Genomic DNA, 12,986 nt, shown 5'->3' on the forward strand with positions numbered 1-12,986 from the left:
GTGTACACCAAAGGTTGGTTTTAACTTTGCTATATACTGTCATCTCTCCATCTTGAAGGCTAAGCTGTGATAATGGATTAATACTGGAAAATGATGCTGCCACAAGGATGTTCTACAGAAAAAATGTAACTAACTTAAGGGCTGTAGTATTCGAGTAATCTTTCTGCCAATGAGGAACATGGAACAAGCTATATAAGCATGAAAATCAGGCCCAAATAAACATAATATTATTATTATGACTTAAAATGCCAGAGGAAGGCTTTAGTTTCGTGCCTACTGACATGGTCATCACGACTAATCATAAATTCCTGCTGTCCCCATCAACCTGTAACTTCACACATGACGTGATATATGAATTTACATCCAGGTCTCAAGTATACCACAGGGTTAACAGGGACAAGAGAGAAACAAACTATGGCAAACTCTCAATTATCCATTGTCGCAATATCTAGCCCAATGCAATATCCAGTGCTGCCGTCTCAGCTCTAAGAAAGCAATATTCAGCAAAATTATGCAACATGCAGCACCAGAACGGGGCAGTACCAGTGGTTCTATGCAATATCTGGCAGAGGTGTATAACCAACTGGCTCTGTAATACTGTATTACTATACTGTAACATTATTTTAATTTATGCTTAATTTTCATCTTTTATTCATGGGAAAGTTATTGGGACAGAGGTTTGAGATGGACAATAATGCAATATCCGGCTCGACGCTGAATATTGAGCTGATAGTGGGTACTATGCAATTTCCGGTGTTCTGCTTTAACCGGCGGAGGGCTTGGCTGAATTACGCTGGATAACTGAGAGTTTACCGTATATCCAAAAGTCTGACCATCCTAAAAAACAATCTCAGGTTCATTCTGTTGCAGACTTGAAATGCTAAGGGATGCAGCATCACCTCTCCACATGCCAACTTAGCGTATTTTGTATTCAACAAAATCTCACTCAGTACTGTAACTGCTTGAGAGAGAGAGAGAGAGAGAGAGAGAGAGAGAGAGAGAGAGAGAGCAAATCTGCTTGTTGAGCTTTAACAAATTATACTAAACACAGTATGAAATGACCGTATCTTATGATAGAGTACGTTTCTTTCTTTCATTATAAAGAATGCTCGAAGAGAACACAAAATACATGAAGGTAAACATCACTTTATCATAAAAGGCATGATTCAACAGTTTGCTGGAACGTGGTATGTGGTTTGTTCTAGTAGGCTATTGTCATTAGCACAAACAATACAGCATCTCCTAAGCTGTAGAATTCACATGTTTAACCTCAATACACTACTATCTTTTGTTATCTGCATCTTTTAATTTCGAAACAGAATGCGCCAGTACCCTACATGGGGATGTTCAGAGGAGTAATGTAGAAAATGAAGAGAATAAACAGTTGAGTACGAAATGTTACGAATATCTCAAGCCATTAATAATCCGACCATTATTCTTGTTACGCAAGTGACATCTTAGTGTATAGGCTATACCGGTAATTATTTCCCAAGTATTGACGCAAACCCTAAAGAAACAAATGTAGCACCGTGGACAAGACAACTCTACACAACCACTGCAAACCACATGTGACGCACATATAAAGTGTGCAGTTGGAGCATTTCGTGTAACTTGGCTAAAAACAAAAAAGCACTTTCCCTTATCAGAACTGGTGTAAGGTACTCAAAATACTCCACATACCATCAATTCATACCTGTCCACCAAACACTAGACTGTATCAGTAAATCTGCTGATATTAATTATAAAAGATGGCTGGCCCAGCACCTTCTTTGTTCAGCTTGCATTAGATTATTTGCTCCCAGGTACAACAGCAAGGTATCCTTCTCAGTTTTCTTGTCATACTACGCATGGCATTGAGTACTGTATTATGAGAAACAATGATGCCAAATACTGTATGATCATCTTTCAGCATCGGATCTACTGCTGGCAGTGACAAGATGGGAACAAAACTTCATCATATGGGTATAACATCCATAGACTGTTCATAAGGATCAGGTACGGAATATACAGTATATAGATAAACAGATAGACAGATATTGATATAGATACATATATAGATAGACAGACAGACAGACAGATAGATAGATTGATAGATATAGAAAGACTGATTGATTGATATATACATATATGTCACTGCACGAAACATACTGATAACGCTGCAACAATTACCTCTTGAGAATCACGTCCATTCCTCGATGCCTCATCGTCCTCGCTCTGGAAAAAGAAGAACACATCCGTAATATATGAGAAATAATGTGTTTATTTATTCCATCCATCCATTCAACTTTTTTCCCTGCCCCATCAGGAGCGTAGGAGGCCATGGCTAGCCTACGCAGTGTAGCCATTTAAAGCCAGGGTAAGAAGTTCCCTTAGTGTGCAATAAACCCCAACACAACCTACGATGTATAGTAAACCTTGACGGGCCCCTTCCGGCTGGGGTGTTTTAACCCACTACACCACCAGACATCTCTTCGTTATAAAGTCACCACCCCATACAGTATATTATTTTCTGGCTTGTCACTGAGTGTTGAGTCACCTGGATACTCTACATCTGGTGAGTAGATAGTGTGTGCTCCCACAGATTCATTTGATACAGTACTATGGGCGACGGGGAGGAGAATGAGCGGTAAAAAGTAAACATACTGTACGGATATTAGAATACGTAGCGTCGTCACACCGTAAGGATATTAGAATAAGTAGCGTCGTCACACTTATCCTGTATACTAGTAAGCTACGCGAGAAAGTCGTTTCTTTAGCTCACTATCAATACCAACTACGAACCCATCACACTTAAATGGTATCAGCAGCATCTTCATATCATCCATACTCCCATGGGAAGGACAGCTCCACAGTTACAAGGACTCGAAGACTGCAACACAGCAACTAGGCTGCTTGCATCGCAACGAATGAGCAATATAAATCCTAGGACTCGCTGACAATTAGACAAGTACGAGTTCCTTACTTCCACTTAATTGCAAACAATACTTACTGCTCAGCTTTTTAGGTTTGCTCTTTGGCAGGTATATCTATATAACACCCAGCACCATAACCAATGCCAGACCTCACACACGAAGACAAGTACAACCATACAAACGTGTATTATATATATATATATATATATATATATATATATATATATATATATATATATATATATATATATATATATATATATATACACACACACAAAGTCATCATTTATACATTAACTTTGCAATATAACCATGACAAATACACATGCTAATATATATTTAAATATATATATGTAATAGGTCACCATTTACACACAACTTTCCCACATAATCACGAAAAATACAGATACTTACTTGTTAATGGGGTGCATTCCTTGTGGATTATAACGCTGAGAAGTATGAACCGGTATGATGCGGTAATATTATGTACGGACACGCAAGGTACCACAGGTATCAGCACTACCGGCACCACTAACGGGGAGAATGGTAAAGCAACGTCCTTCCCCAACAGCAGCCGGGCGTGGACTGATCTCGCAACTCACACGTCACGCGATAAGAATGGCCAGGAAGAGGAAGGGTGGGGTTCAGAGGAGGGATGGGGGGAGCTGGGGAGAGAAGCGGAGTGAGGAACCTACGTACTGCGTGGGGGGTGCTGACGGGAGGAAGGCCATTTTTCACATGACAAGGGTTAAACTATATTCTAGGACACCACTACGGATGTAAATGACTGATCTGAAAATAATCCAATGGATCAAGACAGCAGCAGGGAGAGAGATGAGACTGCAGCAAAACACGCATGGGATGGGGAAGAGCAAGGTCTAGTGAAATCATTAGACTTTGAGGAAGAAAGGGATTAGGGGTGATAGCAGCCAGACAGGCAGGCACAATGCGGGAGTCAAGGAGGACAAAGCGAGACGAGGACGATGCAAAAAAATAAAAATAATAATAATAAAATGGCAGCTGGATGATGATAATGCGGGAGGGAGAGAGGAAGGGAGGGTAATGACAGTAGCGTGGGGGAGGCAGGTGGAACGAGCCAGCATCACCAGCAACTTGTTAAACCACAAGTCCATCGCTGGTCTGAGAGCAAAAAGGCAGTCAACGCTATAATAAAACACGGCAATACACACACACTATAAATATAAATATATATATATATATATACAGACGCCCTAATCCGTAAGGGGTGGCCACACACAAATCGCCTCCATGGCACCCTGTCCCCTGCTGTTTCGATGCCCTTCCACCAACTTACACCCCCTTCTCTATATACCTTTGCACTCCATCCCTTCATTTCATTCTCTGTCTCCCACGCCCTCTCCCCCCCTCCTCCACCTCACTTATATACACTCTCCTCGTTAGTTTCACTCTCCACTCTCTCCACATGATCAAATCACCTCAATGTATTTCTCCTAACGCTTTCTATCACATCCACATTCACACCACAATGCTCCTTCACTTCCTCATTTCTCTCTCTCTCTCTCTCTCTCTCTCTCTCTCTCTCTCTCTTTCTCTCCATGTAACTCCACGTGCTCCGCTCAAATAGTGCATTTCCACTGCTCTCATTCTAAATTTGTGTCCTTCCAACAAGGTCCAATCTTTCCTTCCATTCGTTTGAGTTGGTATCACAATATCACCATGCAGCGACTTTTTTACCTCCATGCACACTTCCCTATTTCATATCACTGCTTTCAATACACCAGCAACCTTTCTTCCCTGTTGTACCCTTTCAAGCACTTCATCTTCTAAGCTTCCATCCTTACTCATTAGACAACTTAAATGCACTAAAAATTTCGATTACCTCATCATCCAGCCTCACTGTGCATTGAGTGACTTCATTTCTCTCAAAGACCACAACTTTACTCTTCCCCATATTCACCTTTAGATTCTGTTTCTTACACACTCTCCCAAACTCATCCACCAAGCCTTGCCGCTCCCCTTCGCCTTCACTTAATACACTACAATCTGCAAAGAACAGAACAGGACGTTTCCAAGCACTGTCCTCTCTCATTAGGGTCGCTCCGTCATCCACTGCCGTACCCTGTATCTCTTTTATAACCCCATTTAAACTAACAACCATAGACATGACACACACCTGTTTCAATCCAACATTCACAGAGAAAAATTCACTCAGCCCACCATCCACAAGCCCTGCAGCCTTAGCGCCCTCATACATACTCTTCACGGCATTCAACAGATTCTCATTTACTCAATATATTTTTAATATTTGCAGCATTCCTTGTCTATCCACTCTGTCATATGCTTTCTCCAAATCCATGAAGGCTACATACAACTTCTTTCCCTTCTCCAGAAAGTTTTCCACTAAATGCCTTAGGATACCTGATCTACACAACCTCTTCCCTTCCTGAAACCTCCTTGTTCTTCTTCAACTAATCCTCTGTTATTTCCCTAACTCTGCCAATAAATTTTTTTTTTTTTTTTTTTTTATGCGAGGAAGAAGGAACCAAAGGCCATGAGCCCGCAGTAACAGTTCCCTCCAAGAGAAAAACAAAATACAATAGAGAGCCAAATTCAAGATCCGATCATTTTGAGATGCCTGGACACACTGCGTTTGAAAGACTGGAGATCATAGGCAGGAGGAAATACAGACAGAGGGAGACAGTTCCAGAGCTGACCTGTTGCATGAATGAAAGACTGGGAGTAACGGTTAACTCTTGCATTAGAGAGTTGGACAGAAAAGGGATGAGAGTTTGCTGCCAGACGGGTGCTACGCGCCCGTCGTAGAGGTGGAGGAATGCAAGCAGACAGTTCAGAGGAGCAGTGACCATTAAAGTAGCGATAGAAAAGAGATAAAGATGCAACAGTGCGGCGAAGAGACAGAGGTTGAAGGGAGTCAGTAAGAGGAGGAGAGTTAATGAGACGAAAAGCCTTTGACTCCACCCTATTGAGAAGAGCTGTATGTGGGGAGCCTCCCCACATGAGAGTTGTACTCCACACAGGGGCGGATAAAACCCCTGTATAGAGTCAACAATTGTGCAGGGGTAAAGAAAGAGCGGAGTCGGCTTAGCACACCCAATCTCTTGGAAGCAGATTTTACAAGAGATGCAATATGATCTTTCCAAGATAAGTCCCGAGTAAATGAAACCCCAAGCATGTTCAAGGATGATGCAGGATTAATCTGAATATTATTAAACATTAGTGGGTATACCTGTGGAAGATTTTGTCGGGTTGATAGGTGTAAGAACTGAGTCTTAGAAGCATTAAAGACAACCATATTATTTTTACCCCAGTCAGAGATATGAGCCAAGTCAGACATTAGGTGTGCCATAGCCTCATCCCTTGTTTCTTGAAGTAACTGTTGAGATGGGCGTTTGCGGGAACCGAATGGAAAGGTGAAGGGTGGAGTCATCAGCGTATGAGTGGATAGAGTTAGATGTACAGCTTAGAAGATCATTGATGAATAAAAGGAAGAGAGTTGGTGATAGGACAGAGCCCTGAGGAACACCACTGTTGATAGATCTAGGAGAAGAACGATGGCCGTCTACGACAGCAGCTATAGAACGACCAGAAAGGAAGCTAGCGATGAAGGTACAGATAGAAGGATAGAAACCGTAGGAGGGCAGTTTGGAAATTAAAGATTTATGCCAGACTCGATCGAAAGCCTTTGAGATGTCAAGTGCAATGGCAAAGCTTTCGCCAAAGTCCCGAAAGGAGGATGACCAGGAGTCTGAAAGGTAGGTGAGAAGATCGCCAGTGGAGCGTCCCTGACGGAACCCATACTGACGATCGGAAAGAAGGTTGTGATAGGAAAGATGCCTTAAAATTTTTTTATTAAGAATTGACTCGAAAACTTTTGAAATACAGGACGTTAAAGCAATTGGACGATAGTTGGAGGGTTGGGAGTGGTCACCCTTCTTTGGGACAGGCTGAATGAGAGCAAACTTCCAGCAAGAAGGAAAGGTACAAGTTGACAGACAAAGGCGAAATAGTTTGCCTAGGCAGGGTGTAAGCACAGAAGCACAGTTTTTGAGAACAACAGGAGGGACCCCATCAGGCCCATATGCCTTGTTAGTACTGAGGCCAGTAATGGCAGAAAATACATCAACTGAAGACATTTTAATGTCAGCCATGAGGAAGTCAGAGGGGGAAGTGATGGAGGAACAGCACCGGAATCGTCTAAGGTGGAATTGGAGGAGAAAGTTCTGTGAAGAGATCTGCTTTATCAGTAGAAGAAATAGCTACAGAACCATCAGAGTAGAAAAGAGGAGGGAAGGATGATGAGGTAAAGTTGTTAGAAAGATTTTTGGCAAGGTGCCAGAAGGAGCGGGAAGAATTCGAGTTGGAGAGTTGAGAGCATTTAGTATGGATGAAATTATTTTTAGTAGAGCGAAGAACAGACTTAGCACGATTCCGGGCAGAAACGTAAAGATTATGTGATTCAGGGGTGGGTTGGCTCCGGTACCTTTTGTAGGCCTTCTCCTTGTTGCGGACAGCATTAGAACAAGCGTGATTAAACCAAGGCTTTCTTGCGTTAAGAAGACGAATGCCCCTAAGATTTCCACAAACTTCTTTTTCCCCTTTTCCTTTGTACGAGGGAATAATTATACCTGACGTCCAATTCTCCAGGACTCTACCCTCCTCCCGGTCCAATCTGCATATCTTCCGTATCCAATCCACTGCTATAACTCCCCCGTGCTCCAGCATTTCATCACACACTCCACCAGTTCCTGGGTCTCTCCCTATTTTGAGTTTCTTCATTGCTTCCACTACTTCCATCCTACTGATCTGCTCCTCGCTTCTTATCTCCCTCTTTCTCCCAGCCATTCCCCAGTTACTTATACTTCCATTACTTTCATTCTCTATGTTTAACAGTTCATTAAAAAGTTCTCTTCATCTACTCACTTTTTCTCCCTTCTCCAATATCAATCTGCCATTTTTATCTTTCACTCCCCTACTATCCTCTTCATCACCCTGTCTTACTTCCTTAACCTCCTTCCAGAACATATTCTTATATTCCCTCCACTTTACAATCAAATTCCTTTCAAACTCCTCATCCACTGTATTCTTACTCTCTCCTAATCTTTTCAACTCTCTCCTCTTCTCTATATGTAACTCTGTTCCGTCTCTCAATTTCCTCCACACCTCTGTTTCCCATCCACTCACTATATGCTTTCTTCTTTTGCGCCACGGGTTGTCTAGCCTCTTCTTTCCACCATGCTGTTCCTTGCATCCTTGTTCGTCTTCTCTTTACCCCACACAGAATCTCACATGCTGCACAGATTTCTTCTGCCAATACCCCAACACACACTTCCCACCTCCCCAATCTGCTCCCAATCATATTTAATCAATCGCTACTCAGTTTGTCTCTCATATTCTGCCTTATTTTTCATATTGCAACCTTTCCACCCTCTTTGTATGGGCAGCTTCCACCTACCCTTTTCTCCATCTATTCATCCATCGCACTTGTACCTCGACTTTCACCACCACTAAATGGTGGTCAGAGTCCGCATCCTCATCCTCTGTATGTTCTCTCATCCAACACATATTTTCTCATTCTCTCATTCACACACATACTGTATAATCAATCACTGCCCTCCGTTCATTCAACTTACCACCCATTCTTCTCACCACTCGACATGTGTACTGTGCCTATGGATCATTTTGTGCTAAGAGGGTATTGGCTATCACCAATCCCCTTCTCACACAAATGTCCACTAGTGCACGACCATTCTCATCCATATATATATATATATATATATATATATATATATATATATATATATATATATATATATATATATATATATATATATATATCATCTGTGTTGCCCCAAGAGGAACGTAAAAGCTCGGGGCTAGCCAAGTTGGTCGTGACATTTAAGATGAGTGTCCAGCCTCACTCATCTCTGAGTGGCATAACGTGAACAATAAACTCCAACCATCCCTTGGATATAAACCGACACAGGCTATATATATATATATATATATATATATATATATATATATATATATATATATATATATATATATATATATATATATATATATATAAAGGACGTTGTCAAGCTACAGATGTTAAAGCTGCCTAACTAAAAACGTCACCTCTGGATTAAAACCTGCTCGGGGAGGGAGGTGGCGTACCCCTCACCCCTCTATTTTCGGCAGACCAGCGATTATTTATAGCAGGGCAGGAAGGTGTACTAAGCAAAATAAATGGCTTAGGAAATGGTGTTAGGGAGCTTCCTTAACCGAGGATAATACAACTCAATGTGTGAGCAGCACGACTAATATGGAAAATCGTCCAAGCAGTGAAGTGGTGAGTGGGGGTCATTTTAACACTGACATTTTATTCTTACTGCAACCAGGCGATTTTCTTCACCGTTGGATCTCTCAGAGTGGACACGTTAATGAATCTAACCCTTCTAATCTGAAATGTTACCTCTGAACTGAACACGACTGTGGGGATGTAGTAACGATATACATGAGGCCGTCGGATTAAAAGGGCTATTCAGGGTTACATCTTGAGCTACAAACCACCAATTGGCAGTAACCAAGAGTAGTCGTAGCAATACCATTAACTCTTCACAACAATAACTCCCCCTCCCCCTTTTTTAGGATTCTTGCCACCCCCAGGGTTTTTATTATGTTTGGGAGGCAATTTATGAGGTGAAATGATAAGCTTCAGCCTTGACCTACTGCAAGTACCTTCTGTATCTGAACAAACACGTCTGGTGGTGGCAAGACTGAAACAGAAAAATTGTTTTAACACTGACACACGAGAGAGAGAGAGAGAGAGAGAGAGAGAGAGAGAGAGAGAGAGAGAGAGAGAGAGAGAGAGAGAGAGAGAGACATGTTTTTATTTTCGTGTGGGTAGCACAAGACGATTTTTATTGAAGTAATGAAAGATGTTTAGCAGAGAAGGGATTGGTGGACACTACATCTCTGACCTCTAACATTTCGACGTCATGGTACTGAAAGTAGAACAGCGTGAAAGTAGCAAGACTATAAAAAAGATATCATCGTACACTGGCAACACCCTTGGCTGCCAACTTCTTATTTTGCGTTATCCCAAAGCTAACGTGCGACGGTTTTCCTATGCTCATTAAAATCATCAGTAGGTAGTGAAAATAAACTAACACAGTGTGTGCCTGTAGTGAAGGGGTTAACACTGAAGGTCCTGTGATTCACTCTTACTTGAATATATTTGTCTGGAATCAGCTACGATTAAAAAACAAAAACATGAAAAGGCTAATGAAGGCAGTAATTACACCCAAGCTCTCATGAGTCACTGCTGAATAACTCTCTCTCTCTCTCTCTCTCTCTCTCTCTCTCAATAAATAGGTAGCATTATTCACACCACAAGAGGGTTAATAAGATTGGCTGTAGGTGCAAGAACCAACAAAAATGATAAAGAAGACGTGTGTGTGTGTGTGTGTGTGTGTGTGAAGGAAGTGTACATAAAGCCGTGGTATCAGCAGCTACACGTATAATCCACCTCTGACGGTTATTTCGTTATCTTTTATCAGACGATAAGCTTTCACTCTGACACTCCCTACTTCTCTCTCACCTTCCCTGCTACCCTATGTCCTGGTTAAAAGTTGCCCTTTTTTCATATTAACACTCCCAGGCGACAACCATTCAAAAACCAATATCATATGACGTTACACTGAAAGAGAGAGAGAGAGGCGTTCCCTTCAACACCAGGTCTTACATGTCAATTTTTTCTACCTATTCTGATCTTAACCTTTTCAATTCCATAAAGTGTTTTTCATTACCGTACACTTCCGCTTCCACCAAACATTTTTATTCAGACTGGGAGAGGCTTTGGGGGAAGGCGAAGCTTTCATTCACGAGAAACCTTTACTAACTTGAACAAAATCGTCCGGGAGCAACAACAGTAAGCCAATAAAAGACGTCCTCGCCCTGAACGGTTATACATCGCTATCGATAAAGCCGCATTTGCTACATCAGTCACTTCATAATATTTTTTTTTTTTTTTCACGTAGCTCAGTGGCAGAAAATACAATGTTACGGCTCTACACCCGTTCCACAACACTTTTTCGTGACTAACATTTTATTCCCGTGTTAATTTATTGTTACAACTCAGCACTGAAGGTATATAGATGGTCATTTAAAGCTAATTCAAAGGTGAAAGAGTATAGTTACCTGCCTTTACCAGCGACAGCCGTTAAAGACAATGTTGTGGTATTATGAAACACAACCCTGACAAACTACAGCTTGATTGTACACCCTGTACAGTATTTCTAGATGCTGCGGAGATTTCGTAGTGCCTCATTCTCACAGACATATTCTATCTACAGCATCTTTCTATCTTCTCGTGCGTACAAACTATGTCAATACTAGGAATATATAAACATTAACAAGAACATCAAGGAGTGATCAAAAGTGGTTTCCTTTGCCACTTGGAATACAGGCCCCTGTGTCGGCAGTATCTTCAGCCCCCTTACTAAACGTACGAGTGAACATTATTATCGTTGCTGCCACACGATTTTATTCACGATCATCCAGGTGGCGGAAAGATCAATATGGGCTGCACCTACTACCCCCTCCCCCACACTACCCCATATGTACACACACACACACTGAGAAACACACTGAGGTGGTTTGGCCATGTGGAGAGGATGGTGCGTGAGAGACTGACGAGGAGAGTGTGAGTGAGGTGGAAGGGGGAGAGGGAGGGGGGAGGCCAAGGATGAGATGGTGGGATGGAGTGGAGAGGTATATGAGAGCGAGGTGTGAACTGGGAGCAGGGCAGTGAAACGACGGGGGACAGGGCGACATGGAGGCGATTTGCTTGTGGCAACCCCTTACGGGATTAAGGCGTCAGGCTATCTATATATCTAAATCTATCTATCTATCTACCTAAATACAGTGTATATATATATATATATATATATATATATATATATATATATATATATATATATATATATATATCATGAGAGAGAGAGAGAGAGAGAGAGAGAGAGGGTCGCCTTCAATCAATCTCACACACCCTCTCTATTCTCGCTCCAGGATGTGTGTCGAGAGAGAGATAGAGAGAGAGAGAGAGAGAGAGAGAGAGAGAGAGAGAGAGAGAGAGAGAGAGAGAGAGAGAGAGAGAGAGTTTTACATGTCCATGCTTATCAGCCAAATCTATATATTTCCATCAGATAGTCATGGGTGTCCGTATGTCCCCCTATCTCTTCTATTATCACTTTAACTTATACCGGCATTTAGTGATTTATCGAGAGTGGTGATCGTGTAAACAGACACACAGCTGGAGGGATAAACAAACAGATATACTGTAGATATACTGTACTTTAAAAGATAGAATGATAGCTAGAAAAATGTGCTGTGTGTGTGTGTGTGTGTGTGTGTGTGTGTGTGTGTGTGTGTGTGTGTGTGTGTGTGTGTGTGTGTGTGTGTGTGTGTGTGTGTGTGTGTGTGTGTGTGTGTGATATACAGGGTGGTGCAAAAGTAGGTTGACATTTACCATTTATTCCAACACAAAAGACACACTTTTAGTCTCGTAAGTGTTCAAAGTGTCCGCCCTCACCAATGACACATTCCTGGAGTCTGTCAGCCACACTTTGACACACAGTAATGCACAGGTCCAGGTTTGTGGGGACATAATAATGTCAACCTACTTTTGCACCACCCTGTATATACACTACATACATACATACATACATACATATATACATATAGATAGATAGATAGATAGATATGTTTGTGTGCAAGTTTCAGGCTATCAGGTCAAAACGCGTGTGAAACACTGACAGACTCTCGTGGCTGGTATGGTGTAAGGAGCCGGGAGGAGTGAAGGCCACCTGCCATGGTCGCATCCATTCCATGCCTTTGATGGTTTCCAATCATGTATACCAAGAATCTCACACAACTTGATATTTTACGGTAGCCTTGCCTCGGGTCCCTGCTCTGCACAATGGGTCACATAGCAGTGGCTGTTGACTGACTGGCCGCGCAGTATAGATGTTGACTGAAGACTGGGGTGAACAGATGGGATCAATTATTGCTTCTTACCGCCTGCAC

General features: G+C 42.0%; 1 protein-coding gene across 1 annotated transcript in view; it reads right to left on the minus strand.

Moving 5' to 3' along the window:
• The window catches only part of LOC145404654 (uncharacterized), a 199,349-nt gene that overhangs the window by 61,400 nt on the left and 124,963 nt on the right, over positions 1-12,986 (minus strand). Inside the window, exon 7 of the mRNA XM_080276185.1 lies at positions 2,170-2,214. Within this exon, the coding sequence (XP_080132311.1) occupies positions 2,170-2,214 (45 nt within the window). The remainder of the gene's footprint in view (positions 1-2,169; positions 2,215-12,986) is intronic.

The sequence above is a fragment of the Coenobita brevimanus genome, chromosome 7, assembly GCF_032717465.1.
Source record: "Coenobita brevimanus isolate Jiangsu-jjx chromosome 7, ASM3271746v2, whole genome shotgun sequence".
Taxonomy (NCBI): domain Eukaryota; kingdom Metazoa; phylum Arthropoda; class Malacostraca; order Decapoda; family Coenobitidae; genus Coenobita; species Coenobita brevimanus.